Source organism: Aphelocoma coerulescens, assembly GCF_041296385.1.
Source record: "Aphelocoma coerulescens isolate FSJ_1873_10779 chromosome Z unlocalized genomic scaffold, UR_Acoe_1.0 ChrZ, whole genome shotgun sequence".
Classification (NCBI taxonomy): domain Eukaryota; kingdom Metazoa; phylum Chordata; class Aves; order Passeriformes; family Corvidae; genus Aphelocoma; species Aphelocoma coerulescens.
Window position 1 is genome coordinate 28,363,478 of NW_027184085.1, and position 20,443 is coordinate 28,383,920.

The 20,443-nt window shown below is 37.2% G+C and overlaps 1 protein-coding gene across 7 annotated transcripts in view; it reads left to right on the forward strand.

The window, feature by feature from the left end:
- KDM4C (lysine demethylase 4C) overlaps positions 1–20,443 on the forward strand; it is a 261,863-nt gene that overhangs the window by 43,364 nt on the left and 198,056 nt on the right. For all 7 annotated transcript variants that reach the window (XM_069001135.1, XM_069001136.1, XM_069001138.1 and 4 more), the window contains exons 7-8: positions 7,936–8,039; positions 12,473–12,610. In XM_069001135.1, coding sequence (XP_068857236.1) covers positions 7,936–8,039; positions 12,473–12,610 — 242 coding nt within the window. The remainder of the gene's footprint in view (positions 1–7,935; positions 8,040–12,472; positions 12,611–20,443) is intronic.

The following is a 20,443-nucleotide window of genomic DNA, read 5'->3' on the forward strand; positions in this document are numbered from 1 at the left end:
TTAAATTTTTGTTTTCTTTTTCCTTCTCTTAGAACTTTATTTTGTACTGGCATTTTTAGCTTAGTGAAACTTACAAAAATGAGGCTTTGTCTCCTTTGTGCCCTTGCTTTTTCTTGTCCTAGCTTCTTTTCATAAGCAACTTTTTAAGTCTTAACTTCTTACCCAAACTTGACACAGAGATACAAATGTTGAAGACAGATGAATCTCCAAAAGTTTTATTGAAGTTGATGGTTGGGTAGAGGATGGAGTCCTGGTTAGTACCTCTGTGAGAGAGTAAGCAGACAAAATGTAGAAACGCTAGGTCTTAATTTGTGAACAGCTTGCTGACTACTGAACAGGCATATAGATCCACTTTAGCTAAAGCATGTATTGGCTTTTGTAATTTAGAGATGGCAGAAACATTTGGGAGAAGGAGCAGAGATAACGGTTGTAAGGTTGAGGTCTAAGGGATAAACATCACTAGTCTGTAGAAAGATTCTCACTCAGTAATTTGTTTTATTTTCAGTAATACTGCATCTCTATTTTTGTTTCTAAATTAAGAGTGCAAATTATGAACATGGGAATATTTAGGGATGTTTCTTGGCCTGGCAGCTCATGTTTTATAGCTTGCTATTAAGTATTAAAGGAATTATGGAATGGAGTGCTTAATGAAATGGAATTAGAGGGAAGGAATGCTATTGAAAGTTCATATTTATATCTTGTGTATCAGGACAAAATTCTGAAAATTTGTGTACATTTTGTTTTCACAGCCGTTTTTTTTTTTCTTACTATATAGGTGCATGACTCCTTTTCTGAGCTATTATAAAACTGTTGCTGAGAACAGTAGGAAGGCAGTTAAAGATGTGAAAGTAAAGACCTGTGAATTTCCAGTCTTAAAAGCATGTCTCAGGAGAACAGATTTCAACCTGGATAATTACATTTCCTATTCCTAAATTTTGTCATAGTTTTGTTTGAGAAAGTTACCACTCATTTTCTTTGCTTTGCAGTTTCTTCTTCAAGTGCAAAGTATAGACCTTTATACACTTTGGTTTTCACTGGTAAACAAATTGGAACATGTAGGCTGGGCAATGGACATCAACTTAGCATGATACAATAATTTAGTTTTACAAGAAATGATAGGAGTAAAAGAAGTAGAGAATTGGAAAAGTTTCAGAGAGGGACTGGTGAAAAAATTGCCTTTTCCTTTTCATAATTGCTAGTAAGCTCTAACTTCTGAATGAGAAGGAATGTAAATAAAGGGAAGGGGGTATAGTAAAGATCTGTGATGACTGGTGTGGGCAAAGTGACAAAAAGCTATTGTCCATTGAGTTTTCCAGTGTATGTAGAGACTCCAAGTGAAGTGTCTTGGCAGGTTCAAAGTAAGCCTAAGGAGATGGTTTATTTCACAGTAGGCATTTCGTACTCTCCTTGGTGGATTCTAAAATTTTCATGGATTCTGAGGGAGATTGGAACACAGCGGCACAGAAATCTGTTAGAGGAGCATAGGAACTGCCCCTGGCTTTGGAAGCCTTGGAGCAGCAACTATTTGCTACTAGATTAGTCAGAGGAAGGCAACTTTTCATGCAGTATGTAAACACTTCTCTGTACACAGTTCTGACATTTGATGGGAGTAACGTCTTTGGGTAGATAGACTTTTCATGTGATTTTATGGCTGCTCTGGCATTTGTTATAGATTTCATATTGCTTGATAACAGCTGTGCAGTGTTCTTCATTCAAGTTTAAGTGTCCTGTAGTTGAGTATGCATCGAATTTTTCTTTATTTTCAGTGAGAGAAGGGGATGGGCAGCTTCAGTAACACTTGTTCACCCATTTCTAAAAATAAAGTCGTATTGAGGCATGGCATTATTTGTTGCAGACAAAAAAAAGCTCCTTCAGATTTTTGTTTGAAATACCTTGATTTTTGGAGATAGTAGAGTAACGTATACAAATTCAGGAAGTAGGTAACTTTTGGAGATACATGTTTTTGCTACATGAAAAAGAAAGTGTTATGTTAGAAAACTGTCCTGAAGGTGCACAGCCCTCTTACTGCTGATGGTGGCGTAGTACAGTAATAGAAGTGGGACATTAAGCATCAGAGAAATGGAAATCTCCAAGCCCACTGTTTTTCAGAAACCAGTAGCTTCTACTGAGGAGCAGGGTCTTGATGTCTGAGTGCTAGTCAGAATTGGGCACTTCTGCACAGTGTAAATTGTCCACTGCTGCTCTTGATAATATAAGTTATAAAGAACTGTGGGGTGAATGTAAAACTTCCTTGATGAATCATGTTTATGATAATTACTTAAATATTTTTATTTCAGTACTATGTTTTGAATAGAAAATAGCAAATAAACCATAGAATCAGATACTGAACAGAGATGATAAAATTTCAAATAGTGTTTATTCCATTACATTTAGTGAATGAAACTGTATTTCTGTAGGAAAACTAGGTACTCATACAGAGATTATTATTGTAGCAGCGATATAAGATAGATGAGTTAGGAGATACTGTCTATGAAGCTAAGTTTTTAATATTTGATTTTAATGTAGTCTGGGATATTTTTTTGTGAGTAGATTGTTTTCATGATATTTTTGGTCCAGCTAATAGCTGCGAATGGAGTGTAGAAGATGATGCTGTAGTACTTAACAATAAAGATAACGGACCTTTTTTTTTAAACTGAAAATTACAATTTCTTACTGTTTCCATGCTGTGATCTTCTACTTTGCAACTGGTGCCTTCTAAAATGCAGCCTGTTTCACAGTAAGGTGTCTTACAAAGGTGAAAGTATAAAGGAAGCTGCACGGCTGCAAGTCACTTAAGAGAAAACATTAATAAAACAGTGTAAATGAGACCTCTATATTTAATAGCATGTGTAGTGAAAATATTTTTGCATGAGTGCAACATTTGAAGGCAAAAAAAGGTAGTTTGTTCAAGAAGGTTAGCTCTGATGACCAGATGCCTACTGAATTAATTGAATGAATTGAATAATTAAAATAATAAAATAATACATTACATGTGACAGGTTGTCTAAGTCAAGGCAGCAGTTGATAAAATTAAAGGAAGGCTAGAATATTTTCCATTATCTTGTCTGCACATCACAATTATAGCACATGCCTTTTGTGCATGAATGCTTTCATTTTTGCTTTCCATTGAAATCTTGATTGACTGTGGCGCCTACAAATGCTTTGTCTGAAAAACATTAGACTTGCATCTAATAAAGACAACAGTTTGATTTTGCCCTTCAGCTGCTTTCTCATTTATGTAGATTTTTTTTTTTAATTTTATGTAGACATAAATGTAATAAAAATCTCAAGTGAGCTGTTAACTGCAATTTTTATACGTGCTGTTATGTTAATCTGTAATACCATGGTATTCTTAAGGATTTTTTATTTCACAAAATGGGTTAGAAAATAAAGAGAATAGAGGCAGAGTGGAAAATGAGAAATGAAAGATTGAAGGATTTTGAAAATCTTTTAAGAGATCATTTGAGTGCAGAAACTGTTTCAGAAGGGAGATGATGTCTATCTGTGATGTTCAATTATGCTAAAGAAGAAACTGAAGTTTACTATATTGTAAGTATGTATGGTTGTTATACAAAGCTTTGTAGGGTGTATAGTATTAATTACTTCATTTCATGCAGAAGTCATTACCTGTTGTGTATGACAGCAAAATAATTGTTGAAATGAGACTTGAAGTAGAAATTGAGTAACTTCTAAGGCTCTTGAATGAGAAAACATCAGCAGTTGAAGAATTGAAGGCTTTCTCAACTCATATTAGTCAAGTTAGGAAAGTTTTATTTAAGAGATAATAAACTTAAGGGTTGTACATACATGTTCATCTGGGCATACCTATGGTCGTATTTCATACCACTTGAAAGCCTGTTTGTGGCTTTTGTACTCTGCTTTGTATAGCATACAAATTGCCATTTTTTCTTTGTGATGGTTGTTGTCATGCAAACTTACCCTCCTAATTTCTTTTATGTTCAACACAGAAAGTTAAATCAAACTAGTTCAGATCATGGCAAAATAATTTAAATAAATTATATAAAGTTTGTATTTATACCTACCAAAGCAAAATCTAAAAAGAGAATTACTAGAAAACTCAGTACTTCTTTAATCTCTGCCTTTGTTTCAATAGTAAAGATCTGTCACCCCAAGACAGTCCCTTAAATGAAGGTCTGCATAAGTATTAAAAAAATCATAACCTAGAGCTTAATTATGTTAATTTGATTTATTTTACTTTCATTAATATTAAATTACATTAAAGATATTTGCAATTTAGGGTGTTATTTTTCTTATGTTGAAAGTTTTATGATTTTATTTTACTTTTTTCTTTTTTAAAAAAGATTAACTAGAAGTGCAGCACCTTTGAATTTCAGGTGAAATCTTGAGTAAGGAAGTGTTGAAAATTTTAGGATGTCTAGCTTCATTCATTGCACTAGGCAGGATTTGATTTGAAAGTTCCTTAAGAGTATGATTTTATGTGATGTCATTAAATAATTACTTTATTAGTGACCAAATTGTGATTTCCTTGATCATTCAAGGTATAATATAGCAAACCAACCTGTTCAGTCCAATGGAGTTGAAGAATTATACTTTCAGGAATAGTATTGTAATTTGTGCATATATGATTTTAGCTGGACAATGTAATTGAAAACACTACAGGCAAGTTCTTAGTAGCACAGAGGAGCATTCCAAATATCTTGAAAATGCTAAGCAACCAGGGAATGGAACCCAATCCACTTCAGTTTGCCCGAGTGGTAGGTGTGATATTGATGTGGTCATCTAATATGAGCTGCATGTGATATGTTGGAAAGACGTTCTCAGGGTGGAAAGGAAAAATGAGACTGCCAGGTAGCAATGCTCACCATCCCTCAATAATTTAGAGATTTGGACTTATTTTTTAAAATATGTTCTATATCCCTGAACCATTTCATATACACTTTAAAGACTCAGTGCAGCACTGCCTTCTGTGTGTGAATTCTGTCTTCCTCAGTCACAGAATCACAAAATATTCTGAGTTGGAATAGACACACACAAGGATCCACAGCTAGGAATCTGCTGAGTGCCCACTGCTTCCACCTTTTCCCCAAAGATGAGAAGGCTTTGACTTCTATCTAGCATATATTTGGATTATAAACCCTTAAATTCTATGGAAACATCATGCTGAGGTGGAATAGCATTGACAAAGGATGTGTCTTCACCAGCCCAGTACTGCTGTTAAAGTAGTTTAATTTTGTTTGTACAAATAGCATTGGTAAGACTAGGTATTTTGGGCTATGTGATCTGTTAGAGTATATATTTGGTGTTTTCTAAGGGCATGATTTTGGTTGTTAATACAGTCTGAAGCTTTTGCTTTCAAATACTCTCTGCTGTTGCTGCTTGGGTTAGGTAAATCAGGGTTTTAAAAAGCTGAGAGGGACCTTGAGTTTGGTGGATAAAGGTACTCTCACTGTAGTTGTTTGTACATTTGGTCACCAAGTGTTGAATCACATACTTACCATGTAGACTGTTCTAATTCTGCTCTAGCTGTTAAAAATGTCCGTGTTTCTGTAAATCATGGATTGGAGAATTTTCAATTTGATTGTCTTTTTCTCATGGACATAAATCAATGAGCAACCTTATTTCGTTTTACCCTGAGTGATTATTTCTCCTTGGCTTCTTGGAAGTAATTGTTTTGAATTCTTATTTTGTTTCTTTGTAATCATTTCCAAGAAGATGAATAGTGTATAGGTCTGCCATGTCTCAAGGGATCATCCAAGAAACTGGGGTTACATGTGAATTCCTACAACATACCTGCTCTTGCAGAACTCATTTACAGTTAATGGGTTAATGTTAATGGATTAAATTAGATTTCACATGTGTCTTAAAAGCATGAATGTACTCCAGAATCTGAATAGTAGTTACACTCTAGATAGTATTTTTTCTTTTGGATGTGGGATTTCACTAAACATGCAGGATTATATGGTAATCCTTTAAACTGGTAATTCTAACATCAGCTTGGTATTTCAGAATGGATCTTAATGTTATGGGCATATCTTGAATTGGCCTGCATTTAATGTTTTTGTAAGAGTCTTGTAATATTTCTAATGCAAAGCCCTCTATTCGGTACTTTTTACATCTGTTAGCCAGTTCTCCCACAGGGATTTTATTTTCTGGAAGAAAAGCTTGTGTGACCTTACATTTAGCCTGGCAGACAAAAGACTTTCTGATAAAGAGAATCTTGTAATGAGGAAACACTACCTTCCTTTCCTTCCTTGTTCATTGAAGGGGAGTTCCTTTGAGAAAATAAGAGGCTGAAAAAGTGTAGACTTTGACAAGTCAAAAAATATGTTATAGTGGTACAGAATGTATAGGCTGCACTTGGATTTCACTGTGAGGGCTCTGTAACCACAGCAGTTGTTCTCCTGTAAATTTCTGGTAGTGGATTTTGAACAGGTTGTGTTCTGCTGCTCCGTGTTACTTGCAACTTTCTTGGAATTCAGCAACTGGCCTGCCTTCTGCTTGGACTTGCCAGAGCTATGTCTGATCTCTTGGAGCTGGAGCGGTACAACTTAAGTTTTGGATGTCTGCCCATCGTTTGCTTTTTATCATCTTGTAGTGAGCTAATTAAGCATATTGCAGTAATATAATTTGGTACAAAATTTGTTTTCTCAAGAAAAATTCAGTCAAACTCCTCTGCTTTAATTGATAAAGCTTTTAGCTACTTTTCATACCAGCTCTTCCCTCAAGTCTCAAGTATCACTTTCAATCACATTTTTCACTGTAAGTTCTTGTGTATTTCTATGATTATACTGCTCAGGACTGCAATTCTTGATGCTCATAATCTGTAGATTTTAAAGTTTTGATTGATATAATTTATGTTATAGGCATTAATTGCGAAAAAAGAGTTGCAATTTTTTTGCTGGAGTTCGCTAATTGTGGGCTAGTTTCTTTTAACTGTCTTCTAGTCAGTGAAGCCACACATATATAAAACTGTGTCTATCAAATAGTACTTTTTGAAACTTACAACATTATTTGCAATTCAAAGACAGAGTAAAGAAATCTGGGCTTGTTGGTGAGAAAAAAATTAAGAATGATGAATTTGAATAAAATTTGGTCTCAGGGCAACTTGACAGGCTTCCTCGTAAATTGACCAGCAGAAGTCTACATTATACCTTTGCTGTTTAAGTGCTGCTTAACCTTATTTCTGAGAAATCAGAAAAATATTACTCTTCCAGTACTGGTGAGTGTGCTAGATTGAATGTACAAAGAATATAACAACTATAATGCGATAACTTTAAAATTGTTCTGGAGTTTTAGGGTGGTTAATGAACATAATATGTAAGACTCACCAGAGTGAAGAAGTTAAATCTAACATTAGAGAGAAAGCGATATATTACGGAAAATTATATTCAGATAGTTGATTGAAAGTGATTGTTGTTTTTCTTTTTAATAATTGAATAATGAATGTGTTTTTCCAAGAATTAAGCTGCTTCTGTGAATGATGAACTAATGTTTACATGAGAGGAATACACAGCAGATTGTATGAAGTTAGAAAGTTGTATTTTTTTGCTGTGTAGATTGTTTGTGAGTGCTAGGTAAACCTAGTCTTCATGGACTCCTTCTAAATTTATTTACTGCAGTTGATTTTCCTGTGTGTAGAATGAACATTAACATAAAAAAAGCTCCCAGCACCAATGATTTCTCTTAATGGTAAGAAAATACGCCTAAATGTACAGGTCCAGATTTATTCTAAATTATTTCACTTCTTGACAACCCTGTAGTCCCTGCCCCTGGAAAGCAGTTGAAAAACGTAGGAGGTGCATTTGATTTTGTGAAATCTCTCAGAACCTAGGAAGGACATGATAAAAAATTCTAAACCAAGTTTAAACACTGTTAAGTTTTGAAAAATATTACAAAGATATCATATTTGATTTAATGAAAAGATGTACAGTTTTGCTTTTCTTGCCTTATTAGGGTTCTTTCCAAGCAGCTCTCAAGGATGTGATGCTTTTCTTCGCCACAAGATGACTCTGATTTCTCCCTCAATATTAAAAAAGTATGGAATTCCTTTTGACAAGGTACATTAATGTTTCTTTTTACACTCTACTTTCATGTGTGGAATTAGATTGTGTTTAGTATAAACATTGTAAAGGTGAGGCAAAAGGTTTTTTTTGTATTTAGGTAGTGGCTGCATGAAAATGTGTGTTAGAACTTCCAATAGTTTTAGCTGGGAATTTTCTACCATTAAACAGTTGTAGCCATTACCGCCTTTCTGTGATTTTTTTCTAAGACATTACTAAAATTTCTTATTTTTAGTTTATTTCCATGGTAGCTTAGATGGAATTTCTGTTGACTGAAACAGTTCTTAACTCACTGCTAATTTAAGTTCTACACCTAATATTTTAACACAAGTGTTTAATTTCTTTATGTCTGTATGTTGCTTTTCTAATGCAGTTAAATGTAACTTTATCATTATTAGGATCTGAAAGGTTTAAGGTGGAATGAAGTCAGAAGAACTATTACTTAATTTAAAATCTATTTTAAAAGCTGTAACATAGTAGAAAAAGAGTGAATGATTATTCTTGACTGTTAGGTAGTGGTAGAATAAATGTTTGATAACAACATTATACAAACAGAAACTGAGAAAGAAAATTGTCTTTGTGGATGAATTTACTACATAGCTGCTTTTAAAAACATGTAAAGTATTCAGTTTATTTTGCTTTCTACAAGATTTCCTGTATTGTTTTCCACTTTAAACTTCCTATAGGTGCCAGCTAATGAAATATTTTCAATGCACTGCTTTGGGTTTTTTTTAAGTGTACTTATTCTATACACTTTGTAAATTCTAAAATTCTTAATTTTGGAGTTCTGTAAACCTACCTAGAAGACTAGAGCTTGATTCAGAAGGTCCCCTGCCTGAATATCTGTTTATCTTAACACTGAATTTTCAAATGGCTTTTGATCAGTAAAGGGCTATGATTCCTGGTTTCCCATTGCACAGATTGTTTTTAATTGTTCAGAAGAACCAAGCAATATACACTTTTTCTCAGTTTATTCCCACTGCAGTGTAGTTATGTAAACTATCCTTGCCACACACCTTGCTTACTGTTGTGGTTTCTGTTTTCGTGTATGTGCTATTTATTTATTGGTGTAATGTGGGCATGTGTGTACAAATTTTGCTTAACAGGTTCCCTGGTCTAAAATATAGGATAATGCAGTGCTTCCTGTCTGGTTTAGTTGGTGTTTTTCTAACAGTATGAAACATAATAATAATAATAACAATAACAATAATAACATGAATATTTTCATGTATATTTTTGCCCAGCTGGAAGCTAAACACTAGAAAGGGGCTTGCTCACTCCCATTGGTGGGATGGGAAGAGAATTGGAATGATAAAAGTAGAAAACTCATAGTTTGAGATAGAGACAGTTTAATAGGGAAAGGCAAAGCTGTGCACCGAAGCCAAGCAAAACGAGTTCATTCACTACTTCCCATGGGCAGGCAGGTGTTCAGCCATTCCCAGGAAAGCAGGGCCCTGTCATGTATAACGCTGGCTTGGCAAGACAAATGTCACCACTCCAAACAATTGCCCTGCCTTCTTTTTATCACAGCTTTATGTACTGAGCAGGATACCATGGGCTCAGCTGTCCTGGTTGTGTCCTCTCCCAGCTTGTTGTGCACCCCCATCCTTCTCACTGGCGGCATGATGTGGGGAGCAGAAAAGGCCTTGATGCTGTGTAAGACATGGCTGGCAAGAACCAGGACACCTCTGTGTTATCAATCCTGTTGGCAACACAGGTGGGATGAAGACACAGATGTGTTTTATGCCTTTTTGGAATATCACTTCACTTTTCATGCTTAAGTCAACCTATGTGTAAAATTGAGGAAATGTAGGCATTTAGAATGACACTGCCTACCTGGGAAAGCAAGCTTTTTTGAATAAATTACTCATAAAATAAGTAGTTTGTTTTCTGAATGATTTATTATCATATGGAGATGTAGTTGCTGAGTTCAGTTTTTGTAATATATAGGTAAATATACTGATTCCCTTCATAGCCTTGTGCTTTATCATGAAGTGTCAGGTGAAACTTTCCAAGCTGGAAGGTTTTATAACCAGATTTATAGTTTTGAATTTACAGAACATTACTCTGAAGAGTGTAATTTTCAGTAGTTGGTGTTTAAAGTAGCATATTGCAGAATGCCAGCATACTTATTTTCAATATGACACATGTGAGGTGGGGAAAGGGAGTTGATCTTTGTATTTTGGTGTCTTGATTATTTCTGTATTCTAATTTAGAGGATAATAATCCTCTAAAAAGATGGGGAAAAAAAGGAAAAAAAGTGCTATAAACAGTTAAATATTTAAGTTTGGTTCTATCACCTAGTCTTTGGAGGAAGCAGACTGTACCCAAGTGTAATTGTAATTAATGGGATTCAGTGAGAAAGTGAATAGAGAGAACCAGGCTGTGATCTCTCATGGCTCAAAGTGATAGAAGTGGAAATGTGCTGAATGCTGATAAGTCAGCCTACGCCTACCAGGTGGCAGCTGAACTGCTGCTTGTTGCAATAGAACACCTGCTAAACTGTCAGCAGTGGGAAGGTGTATTGAGATAAATTTTGGAATCGTTAGCGTTGAGAATAATCTTTCTTAAACATTCCCACAGCGATTGTTAAAGTGCTACAGTAACAGTTACAATATATGCAACTATATGTGCATTTGCATGTATATACTAAATACGAATCTGCAGAAAATTTAACCATGCAAAATGTAAGATCCATTTATTTTCTCTAGCCTTGTTGGCTATTTTTCTTGTTTTCCTCTCTTTCCTTCATCCCTTAATACAATCAAAACCAGACCTCTTTGAAGTGCTAACCCTGTGTGTTCTTGCATTGGGCAAAAAAGCACACAAAGAATTTATAAAACTATTAGATAACAGTTTTTAAGGAGATTGTAAAAGCAGACATTGAATGTAAGACAGCTATACCAGTAGAAAGCTGAGATTTAGGACATGACATTAAAAAGAAAAATGCTTGAAGTTGTGAGTTTTAATTTTGGTGATTGTTTAAAATTTAACCCTTTATCTGCTTTTGAGTCATAAGGGTACCCCCTTAAAAAGAGTCATATTTGTCCTTCAAATTTTCTTACTGTATTGCTTATGCAAAGCATTGCCACACATTGAAAACAACCTATTTAGACTCTAAGAAGTCTCCTTATTTTCCTATAATCAACAAATGCATCTTGTTGAATAGTCATCAGTCACTGCTCAGATTATTTGCTTCATTTAAATGGATCTGTTTGCTTTTTAGTGGGCCTGTTGTTTGATGTGTGTTTTATGTAAAATGTGTATCAAACAGAGCATGGAGAATATCTTTTAATTATTTACTTTTGTATAATCTACTTTATTCATTAACTCTTATCAGATAATTCAGAAGACAGTGTGCTATTTCAAGTCTCTGACTAGCCTGTCCTTGATAAAGTCTCTGGTGGTCTGACTTTAAGAGATTAAAGCTGTCACTGTGTGGAGAGAATATTAGTGGTTGACAAGAAGTGCTGTCTCCTCTTTTCTCCATGTAGGAGAGCAGCAGTCCATCCTAGTATAGGAAGATGAGATTTCTCTCTTGAAAAAGAATAATCTGACCAGTGATTCATTTATGTTACCACACATTTTTTTTTGTAGTTTACTCTAAAACCTTTTTAAGTCTGATACCTCTCTTAAAACTAGTGTGAATTTGGATTATTTTTGTATATACAAAAATATAATTACTGTGCAGTGAGATTTAGGTTGGCTTTTTCTTTTCCTTTTTTTTCCCCTGCTTTCTGTAATACTTTGTTGAGCCAGTGGTCTTCACACGCTTTTCTTTTGATTGAAGTCCTTTGAAATTACCCTTGCTCAATCTCTACAACAATGTCAGAGTTTAACTGTAGTCAAGCTTTTCATCTTTTAGAATTTCCCTCTATCCCACTTGTCCTTTAGTTACGTGAAATTCTTGTTGCCAGTAGTGCCAAAGTGCTTCTGCTCTCTAAAATTTTGCCTAAAGAGGGGAAGGACAGTGGCAGATTAAAACTTGTGTTTTAATAGCCTTATCTTGAGATATTCTGCACATTTAGGAATGGTAATTGTGGGTATTTTGATCTAGCCTGTCTTTGCTTCCTCTCAGCCAGTAAAAAAGATATATTCTTCATACTGTCTTCTAGTTCTTTTTACTTCCAGGTTTTATTACCAGTGAACCTCTGCTCCAAGATTAACTTTTTTGAGTTCTTTCTGAATTTGTTAAGTATTACACCTAGCTATGTATTTTAGAGTAAAGAGCGTTGTCTCAAGTATACTGTTTCTGTTTGTATTAAATCTCATCTCTGTGCAAGGTAAAAAAATTATTTGTTTTAGTTAGTTATAAAGGCATATATAGTTTTTATTGCTTTAGGACCAGAACTGCTTTGTAATGTGATTCACTTTGAGGTTTTTTAAAGTTTATTTATTTTGGCCTTCTGTGGGTTTTTTTATTGTTACAGGTTACCCAAGAGGCAGGAGAATTTATGATCACTTTCCCATATGGATACCATGCAGGATTTAACCATGGTTTTAATTGTGCAGAGTCAACAAACTTTGCCACTATTCGATGGATTGATTATGGAAAAGCTGCAAAATTGGTAAGTCATAGTGCAGAAAATTGATGTGTAAGGAAATATTTCCTGTGGTTATTTCTTTGTGAGAGTCTCAGGAAGGTGATGAGAAAGGGAGAACTATTAGATCAGGTAATACCTTAAGCTGCCATTCAAATTTTATTTATAGCTGTTATTTTGGTAGCAGGTATTATACTTCCAGCAATATATATTCCTCTCAGTAGTGAATTTTGTTTGCAGCTGAATGTATTTATTGTTCTTCAAAACCAGTTCTGTTTTTGGATATTTTTAAGTTGAAGCTACATACACAGAGGTTAATATATGTGAAAACAACTGACTTTTGCTCTTAAATCTCCTTTAAGCTCTATTGTTTGTGAAAGCACTTTAGTTCAACTAGCAATTTTGGTACCTGGAAAGAAACATAAATAGTGAAACCTCAAAGTTTCAAGAAACAAGTTCAATTTTTTTCATCTTTAATCAGAAAACTTGTAGTACAAGATAATAAAGCAACTGTTTGAGGTGTATATAACTGAAGATATTTTAGACTGAAATCTTGTTCTGTGGTGTGCATGTCTTCCTTTCTTTTGTGTACAGCATAGAATCATAGAATTTGTAGTGTTAGAAAAAAATTCCAAGATCACTGTGTCCAACCTTTGACTGAAGACCACTGTTATCAACTACACCGTAGTTTACTAAATGCCGCATCCAGTTGTTTCTTGAACGCGTCAGGGGATGGTGACTCCACCGCTCCCCTGGGCTGTTCTTCCGGTGCCTGACCACCATGTCAGTGAAAACTTCTTCCTGATGTCCAGCCTGAACCTCCCCTAGCGCAGCTTGAGTCTGTGTTCTCTCATCCTGTCATTTTTTGCCTAGGAGAAGAGACTGACCCCCACCTTGCTACAACCTCCTTTCACACAGTTGTAGAGAGTTATAAGGTCTCCCCTGAGCCTCATTTTCTCCAGGCTAAACAACCCCAGCTCCCTCAACCAATCCTCACAGGACATGTGCTCCAGAGCCTCCACCAACTTCATTGCCCTTCTCTGGTCTCTCTCCAGCAGCTCTATGTCTTTCTTGTAGTGAGGGGCCCAGAACTGAACACAGGATTTGAAGTGTGGCCTCACGGTAGCAATCCCTGCCCTGGTCCTGCTGGCCACACTGTTGCTGCTACAGGCCAGGATGCCATTGGCCTTCTTGGCCACCTGGGCACACCCTGGCTCATGTTCAGCTGCTGTCACCAGCACCCCCAGGTCCTTTTCCTGTGGGCAGCTTTGCAGCCACTCTGCCCCAGCCTGTGGCGCTGCCTGGGGTTGTTGTGACCCAAGGGCAGGACCCAGCACGGGGCCTTGTTGAACCTCACACAATTGGCCTCAGCCCATGATCCAGCCTGTCCAGATACCTCTGCAGAGCCTTCCTACCCTCCAGCAGGTCAACACTACCACCCAGCTGGTGTCACCTGCAAACTGACTGATGGTGCACTCAATCCCCTCATCCAGGTCATCCATAAAGACATTAAACAGAACTGGCCCCTGTACTGAGCCCTGGGAAACACCACTGGTGACCGGCCACCAGCTGGATGTAACTCCATCCACCACCACTCTCTGGGCCTGGCCATACAGATGCTTTTTACACAATGAACAGTGTGTCTGTCTAAGCCATGAGCTACTATTTCTCCAGGAGAATGTTGTGAGGCAGTATCAAAGGCTTTGTTGAAGTCCGGGCAGACAACATCAATAGTTTTTCCAGTGTCCAGTCCATGGATGCTCATAAGAGGAGATCATGTTGGTCAAGCAAGACCTGCCTGCTTGCTCACAAGCCTCTGCTGGCTGGGCCTGATCTCCCAGTTGTCCTGTATGTGCTGTGTGATCGTAATCAAGATAATCTGTCCAATAACCTTTCCTGGCACTGAGGTCAGGCTGACAGACCTCTAGTTCCCTGACACTTCTTGTTGATGGGCATCACACCACCAACCTCCAGTCCTCTGGGACCTCCTCAGTTAACCAGGACTGGTGATAAATGATGGAGAGCAGCTTGGTGAGCTCTTCCACCATCTCCCTCACCCTCCCTTGGGTGAATCCCATCTGGCTCCATAGAGTCTGAGTGGCACAGCAAGCCACTAACTACTTTCTCCTGAATTACAGGGGATCTGTTCTACTCCCTGTCCCTGTCTACCAGCTCAGATTGCTGATATAGAGGTTGCTGTGGGATAGCTTTCTGACTGAGGCAAAGAAGGCATTAAGTACCTCGGCCTTTTCTTTAGCCTCGATGATTGTGGTCCCCCCTGCTTCCAATAAAGCATGGAGATTTTTCTTGGCCCTCCTCTTGCTGTTGATGTATTTATAAAAACACTTTTTATTGTCTTTGACAGCAGTGGCCAGTTGTAGTTGAACTTTAACCTTTCTAATTTTCTCTCTACATGACCTCATCACATCCTTGTACTAATCAAGAGGTGCCTGCCCCTTTTCCCAAAGGTCATAAACTCTTTCCTTTTCACTGAGTTCCTGTGAAAGCTCCCTTTCAGCCAAGCCACACATTCTCCCCACCATCGCATATTTCAACCCATAGGGGTGGCCTGCTCCTGAGTCTTCAGGACTGTGCAGGGGACTCTCCAAACCAGTGTCCTGAATAGGCTAAAGTTGATCCTCTGAATGTCCAAGGTGGAGGTTTTGTTGACCCTCTTCCTTACTTTACCAAAAATTAAAAACTCCTATCATTTCATGGTCATTGTGCCCAAAACAATCTCCTTCCACCACATCTCCCACCAGCCTTTCTCTGTTTGTAAACTGCAGGTCTAGCAGGGCCTCAATCCTGATAGGCTCTTACCAGCTGTGTTAGGAAGTTATTTTTCATGTATTCCAGGAACTTCCTAGACTGCCTCCTCTCTGCTGTGTTGAGTTTCCATCTGGCATCTGGCAAGTTAAAGCTTCTCCTAAGAACAAGGTCCAGTGGTCATGAGTTTACTTCTTCCCGGGTGCTCACAAAATATTTTGTCCACCTCTTCATCCTGGTTGGGTGGTCTATAACAGACTTCCACCAGGATGTTTGCGTTGCCAGCCCCCCTGACTCTTACCCATAGTCGTACAACCCTATCATCACCTAGAGCTCTATGCAGTCAAAGCACTCCCTGGTGCAGAGAGCCATTGCACTGCCTCTACTTCTTCCCCTGTCCCTTCTGAAAGTTTGTAGCCATCCACTGATGGATGTATAGGTAATGTACGTGTGCAAAACCAAAAAAGTGGGCAATTTATTCAGCAGAAGTTTTTTACTGTTTTTCGATATTCTCTGATTTTAATCAGTGTTAAGGCTTATATAAACCCTTAGTTTTAATTACTCAGAAAAAGTTTTAGTCAGAGGCATTTTCTGCATTGACTTGTTTGTAATTGGAAAAAACCTTTCTAATAGCAACCTCCTTAATATATTAGTTAATACAATGATGTGGAGTAAAGAGTAAAATCAGCTGTGCTAGTTTAACAGCCCAGTAAAGAGAGTGAGCTCTTATTAGACACTGGAGACTGAGAAACACCTTCATGAGAAAGTTCTCAAATAACAGAAACTTACAAATTTAGGCACTAATCATTATTTTTGTTAATGAGATGGAATACGCTTCAAAGGGAAAAGTTAATGAATATTTTTTCCCCCTGTGCTTTGTATGCACATGTTAACAGTAATGAAAGTGTTGAGAATCTGTATGCACATCTAATGTTCAGACTGGTCTCTCCCTCTAATAGGAAAGTTGTGTTTTTAATAGCCCCCAGATAAGGCAGCAACTCTAAAGTTAATTTTAAACTCCGAAATGCACTTGATAACCTCTACATTTGATCATTTGAAATTTCTATGATTAGTACAATGAAACAAAGTTGAGAGAACCATGGATACACAGGAGTTAATTGTGGCAGGTAAAACTGACTTTGGGCTTTAAAAGATATGTACGTCATGCAGCTCTAAAATTGATTCAGCTGAACTTCAAGAATGGCAAACTGCATCTTCAGATGTAGCAAAGCTGAGGCGGTACTCCCTGGAGGTACCTCCCTGACAGTGTACTGGCTTTGTATTTCTTACGTTTATAAACGATAGTTTACTACCTGGTGTACAGCTTTCCCAGTACAAACTGTTAAATGTTTTATGCCTTCAATATGCATCTCTATTATTGTTTTATACTGTAAACTTAAAGTCATCTTTAAATTCAGTAGAGTTAGATAATTTTTTAAAGCAAGTGTAATTGTGTTGCTTTACACCATTCCAAAAGTGCTACTGAAATTCCGAAATTTTGCCTAGGAAGTCTTGGCATATACATTCTTAATACAGTTTTATTTTGTCAAAATTCTCTAGCATATGGATGAAACCTTCATCTTAGGACACTGTATTCTGGTTGGTGGCTATTGTACGTAGGAGCAGTATTGTGCATATATGATACAAGAAATTAAAGTATTTCTCGGGTGTGTGCAGTTAAATTTAAATACCTACAAGTTTCAAAGTGGCATCAGAGCAATAATGACTAAGCTCTGTCTATAGAGAAATCTTAGATACCATTGTCAAATATGAACTGCAGTTCCTTTGCCAAATGGTCAGAGACCTTAATGTTATTTGCTTAATTCTTATCACTTATTACCACAAGAATAAGAATCAAAGTTTACTTTCTTAATAGAAAAGAACATGCTAGAAAGTACTGATGGTAGGATTCTTTTTTAATATGGAAAAGTGTATGAAGAAAAAAACTAAAGGAAATATAGTGAACTAATTCTCCATAAAACTTACTGGTATTTGTTTATGCCATACAGACAGGGTAAACAGGACAAACAAAGGAAATACTAAAAAAATTATAAAATCATTAACTTTTGAAAAAAACCTTTAGGATAATCAAGTCCAGCCATTAACTCAGCATTGCCAAGGCCACCACTGAAGCATTCCCAAAGGGTCAGATCCACAGGTCTTTTAAATTCCTTCAGGATGGTGACACAGCCACATCCCTGGGAAGCCTGGCCAATGCCTGACAGCTCTTTCCATGAAGAAATGTTTCCTAGTGTCTTATCTAAGCCTCCCCTGGTGCAACTTGAGACCATTTGCTCTTGTCCTTGTGACTTGGAGAAAAGCTCAACCCCCACCTCGCTACAAGGTCCTTGCAGGCAGCTGGGGAGAAGGAGAAGGTCTCCCTTTAGGGCAAATTATCTGACAGAATTTACTTGGTACCACTGCATTACCAGTAGCTGAAATACTTCTTTCTAACAAAAAAGACTTCTACTCAGTGAGTCAACATCAGATCAGCTTTTTGAATGAATTCAGGTAAACTAAATGTTAAAGTTCAAAACCTGGTATTTAAGGTTATCACTTAGAAAGCTTTTGTCTGCACAAGTATTTGCAAAGACTTACATGCACACTCATAAGAAAATGCAAGTATATTACCCACCGTGACTCAAACTCTTTTCAACCTGCTAACAGACCTAACAAAGGGAGGGGAAGAAACCAAAGGAATAACAACAAATCTTAGCACAGCATTTATGGCCTCAGTTCATACAGCCAGCCTTTCACTGTGGATTGCTCTCAACATAGGCAGTTCTATCAGCGGGCAACTCCCTTGCCGGAAAATTATTATGCGAGCATTCAAGTTTGAGACTGTGTTTCAGTGCTGCACAGACACCAGCTAATAGGGAGAAATCCCACAGCAAATTACAGGATGCCCAAGGAAGTTACGGGCTCATGCTGCACTTTAGTAATCATCCCGTCAGCTTCAGAAGGTAGTGTTGGCAGCTTCTGAGGCAAGTGGAGCAAAAATATACCCACGTTGTTCTAGGACTATATGAGGACTGTTGAGGCTGGACTTGCTAAGGGGGAAAAAAAGAAAAATTCAAGAAAAATTGCACTGTTGTCTGAGTAATAAATACTTAAGATACAAGATTAGAAGGTCTAAGATTCCATAAAAAAAAAAAAATCTGATTTTGTATAACTGTGTTCTTGTTTCTTGGTTATTGTATCTCTCTAGAAAACCATGAATAGATCTGTGATTAGTTTTTATCACAACATTAGAAAACTTCCTGGAGGTGTTAATTGAAAAGGTAAAAAGTCACTGTGCCCAAAGAATACTGATATTTTAGTAAGTTTTATTTTCAGGTCCAGTCATTTAATTTAAAATAAAAAGCAAAAAATCCCCAACCAAAACCCACACAACCTTGCAGTCCCGCTTGTCATTCTTCAGACTACTGATACTGCAGCTGATTTACCTTTTCTCTCTTTATGTGCAATGTGCAAGGATGTTCATTGAAAACAATATTTTGGATCCCATTGTTCCTCTGTGTTGTACTGCAGGAATTGTCTGCATCAGCAAAATGCAGCAATATCTAGGTCAGTTTATTGCTGTATTCTCCATAGAGAGTATTCTATACTGATGACTGATTATTTGTCTTCCTACAGGAACACTTTTATTTTTTATAGAGTAGTTTTTAATTGCTTACAGCTGGATTTCTGTCTTAGAAAAAGAAAAAAATTCTGAAATACAATCAATATTCTTCATTGATTTTGTGGGGAAAAAAAACAACAAAGATTTTTGTTAAAGTTGTAGTAAATATTTAGGCTATGTGATGATACTGCTTTCCAGCATGAAATGAGATGGTGCTAAAGATTATCAAAATCACATGCAAATGTTAAATAACAGATCTTTTTGACCCTTGGTATTGGACACTTTGACGAAAAGACTATGAATGCAAATTCCAACAATGATTTTCTGTCTTTAAAAATGCTAAACTTGTGGTCTTGGTTTCCCTGTGTGCCCCCTAACTACCTGTAATAGTTGAATCGTGTAAGCAGGGATGTACCCTCCAGCTTGTTTTCTAGATTTTGTGCAAGACTACCATGGTTTTAATCACAGTTGGAGATGAAACAGCATGCAGACACTCATCAACTCCACCTCTCTTCCTCCCAGTGGAATGGCGAGGAGAATCAAAGTGAAACTTGCATGTTGAGATAAGAGCAGTTTAATAAAAATAGAGTGAAATACAGTAATAATGGTAAATTACAATAATGATAATAAAAAGGGAAAGAATAAGTGATGCACAATGCAGTTGCTCACCATCCACTGTCCACAGCCCGACCTCCCTTCCTGAACCCAGATCAGCCCCTTCCAGGTAAGTCCCCCCCACTTTATGTACCGGGTACGATGTTCTGTGGTGTGGAATATCCCTTTGGTCAGTTCTGGTCGCCTCTCCCAGCTGTTCTCCCTCACAGTTGCTTTTGCTCACCTCCTCACTGGTGGAGCAGGAAACAAGGAAAAAAATTCGTTGACTTGGGATAAACACAGCTTAGCAAAACCCCAAACATCAGTGTGTTACCAACACAGTGCTCATTCTGAATCTAAAACAGCACTGTAACAGCTACTGAGAAGAAATGAACTCTACTCTAGCTGAAACCAGGACAAAGACTTGGGACAACATACCAGAAGAAATACTAGGTGGCACCTCCAGTGTGCTGTTTGCTACAGCTCAGCTGCTATTTTTAGCTTGCTTTTGGACAAAATTCAGTTGTACAGAATTAAGTAGAAGTGAAAAATAGATTAAAAAATCCAAACAACCCTCTCAAACAACAAAACTGGATAAGTAACTGGCATACTAAAAGCCTCCCAACTCCAGAGAAGAGAAGTGTAGTTCTTGCTGTCTTTTTCCATTGTCGAGAGCACAAAGGAAGAGAAATAGGAGATGCTGGTGGAAGGAACAAGTCGGGTCACCTTCTCCTTAAGATGCTTGGCAAAAGGATGCGATGTCGAGGGATGTTGGTGGATTGCTGGTGTGTGGACATGTCAGAGCTTAGTGAAACAAAAGGAGGTAGTGCTGAGCACACAAGTATAGTGCAAGTATAGTTGTGTTGTTCTGTGAGGAT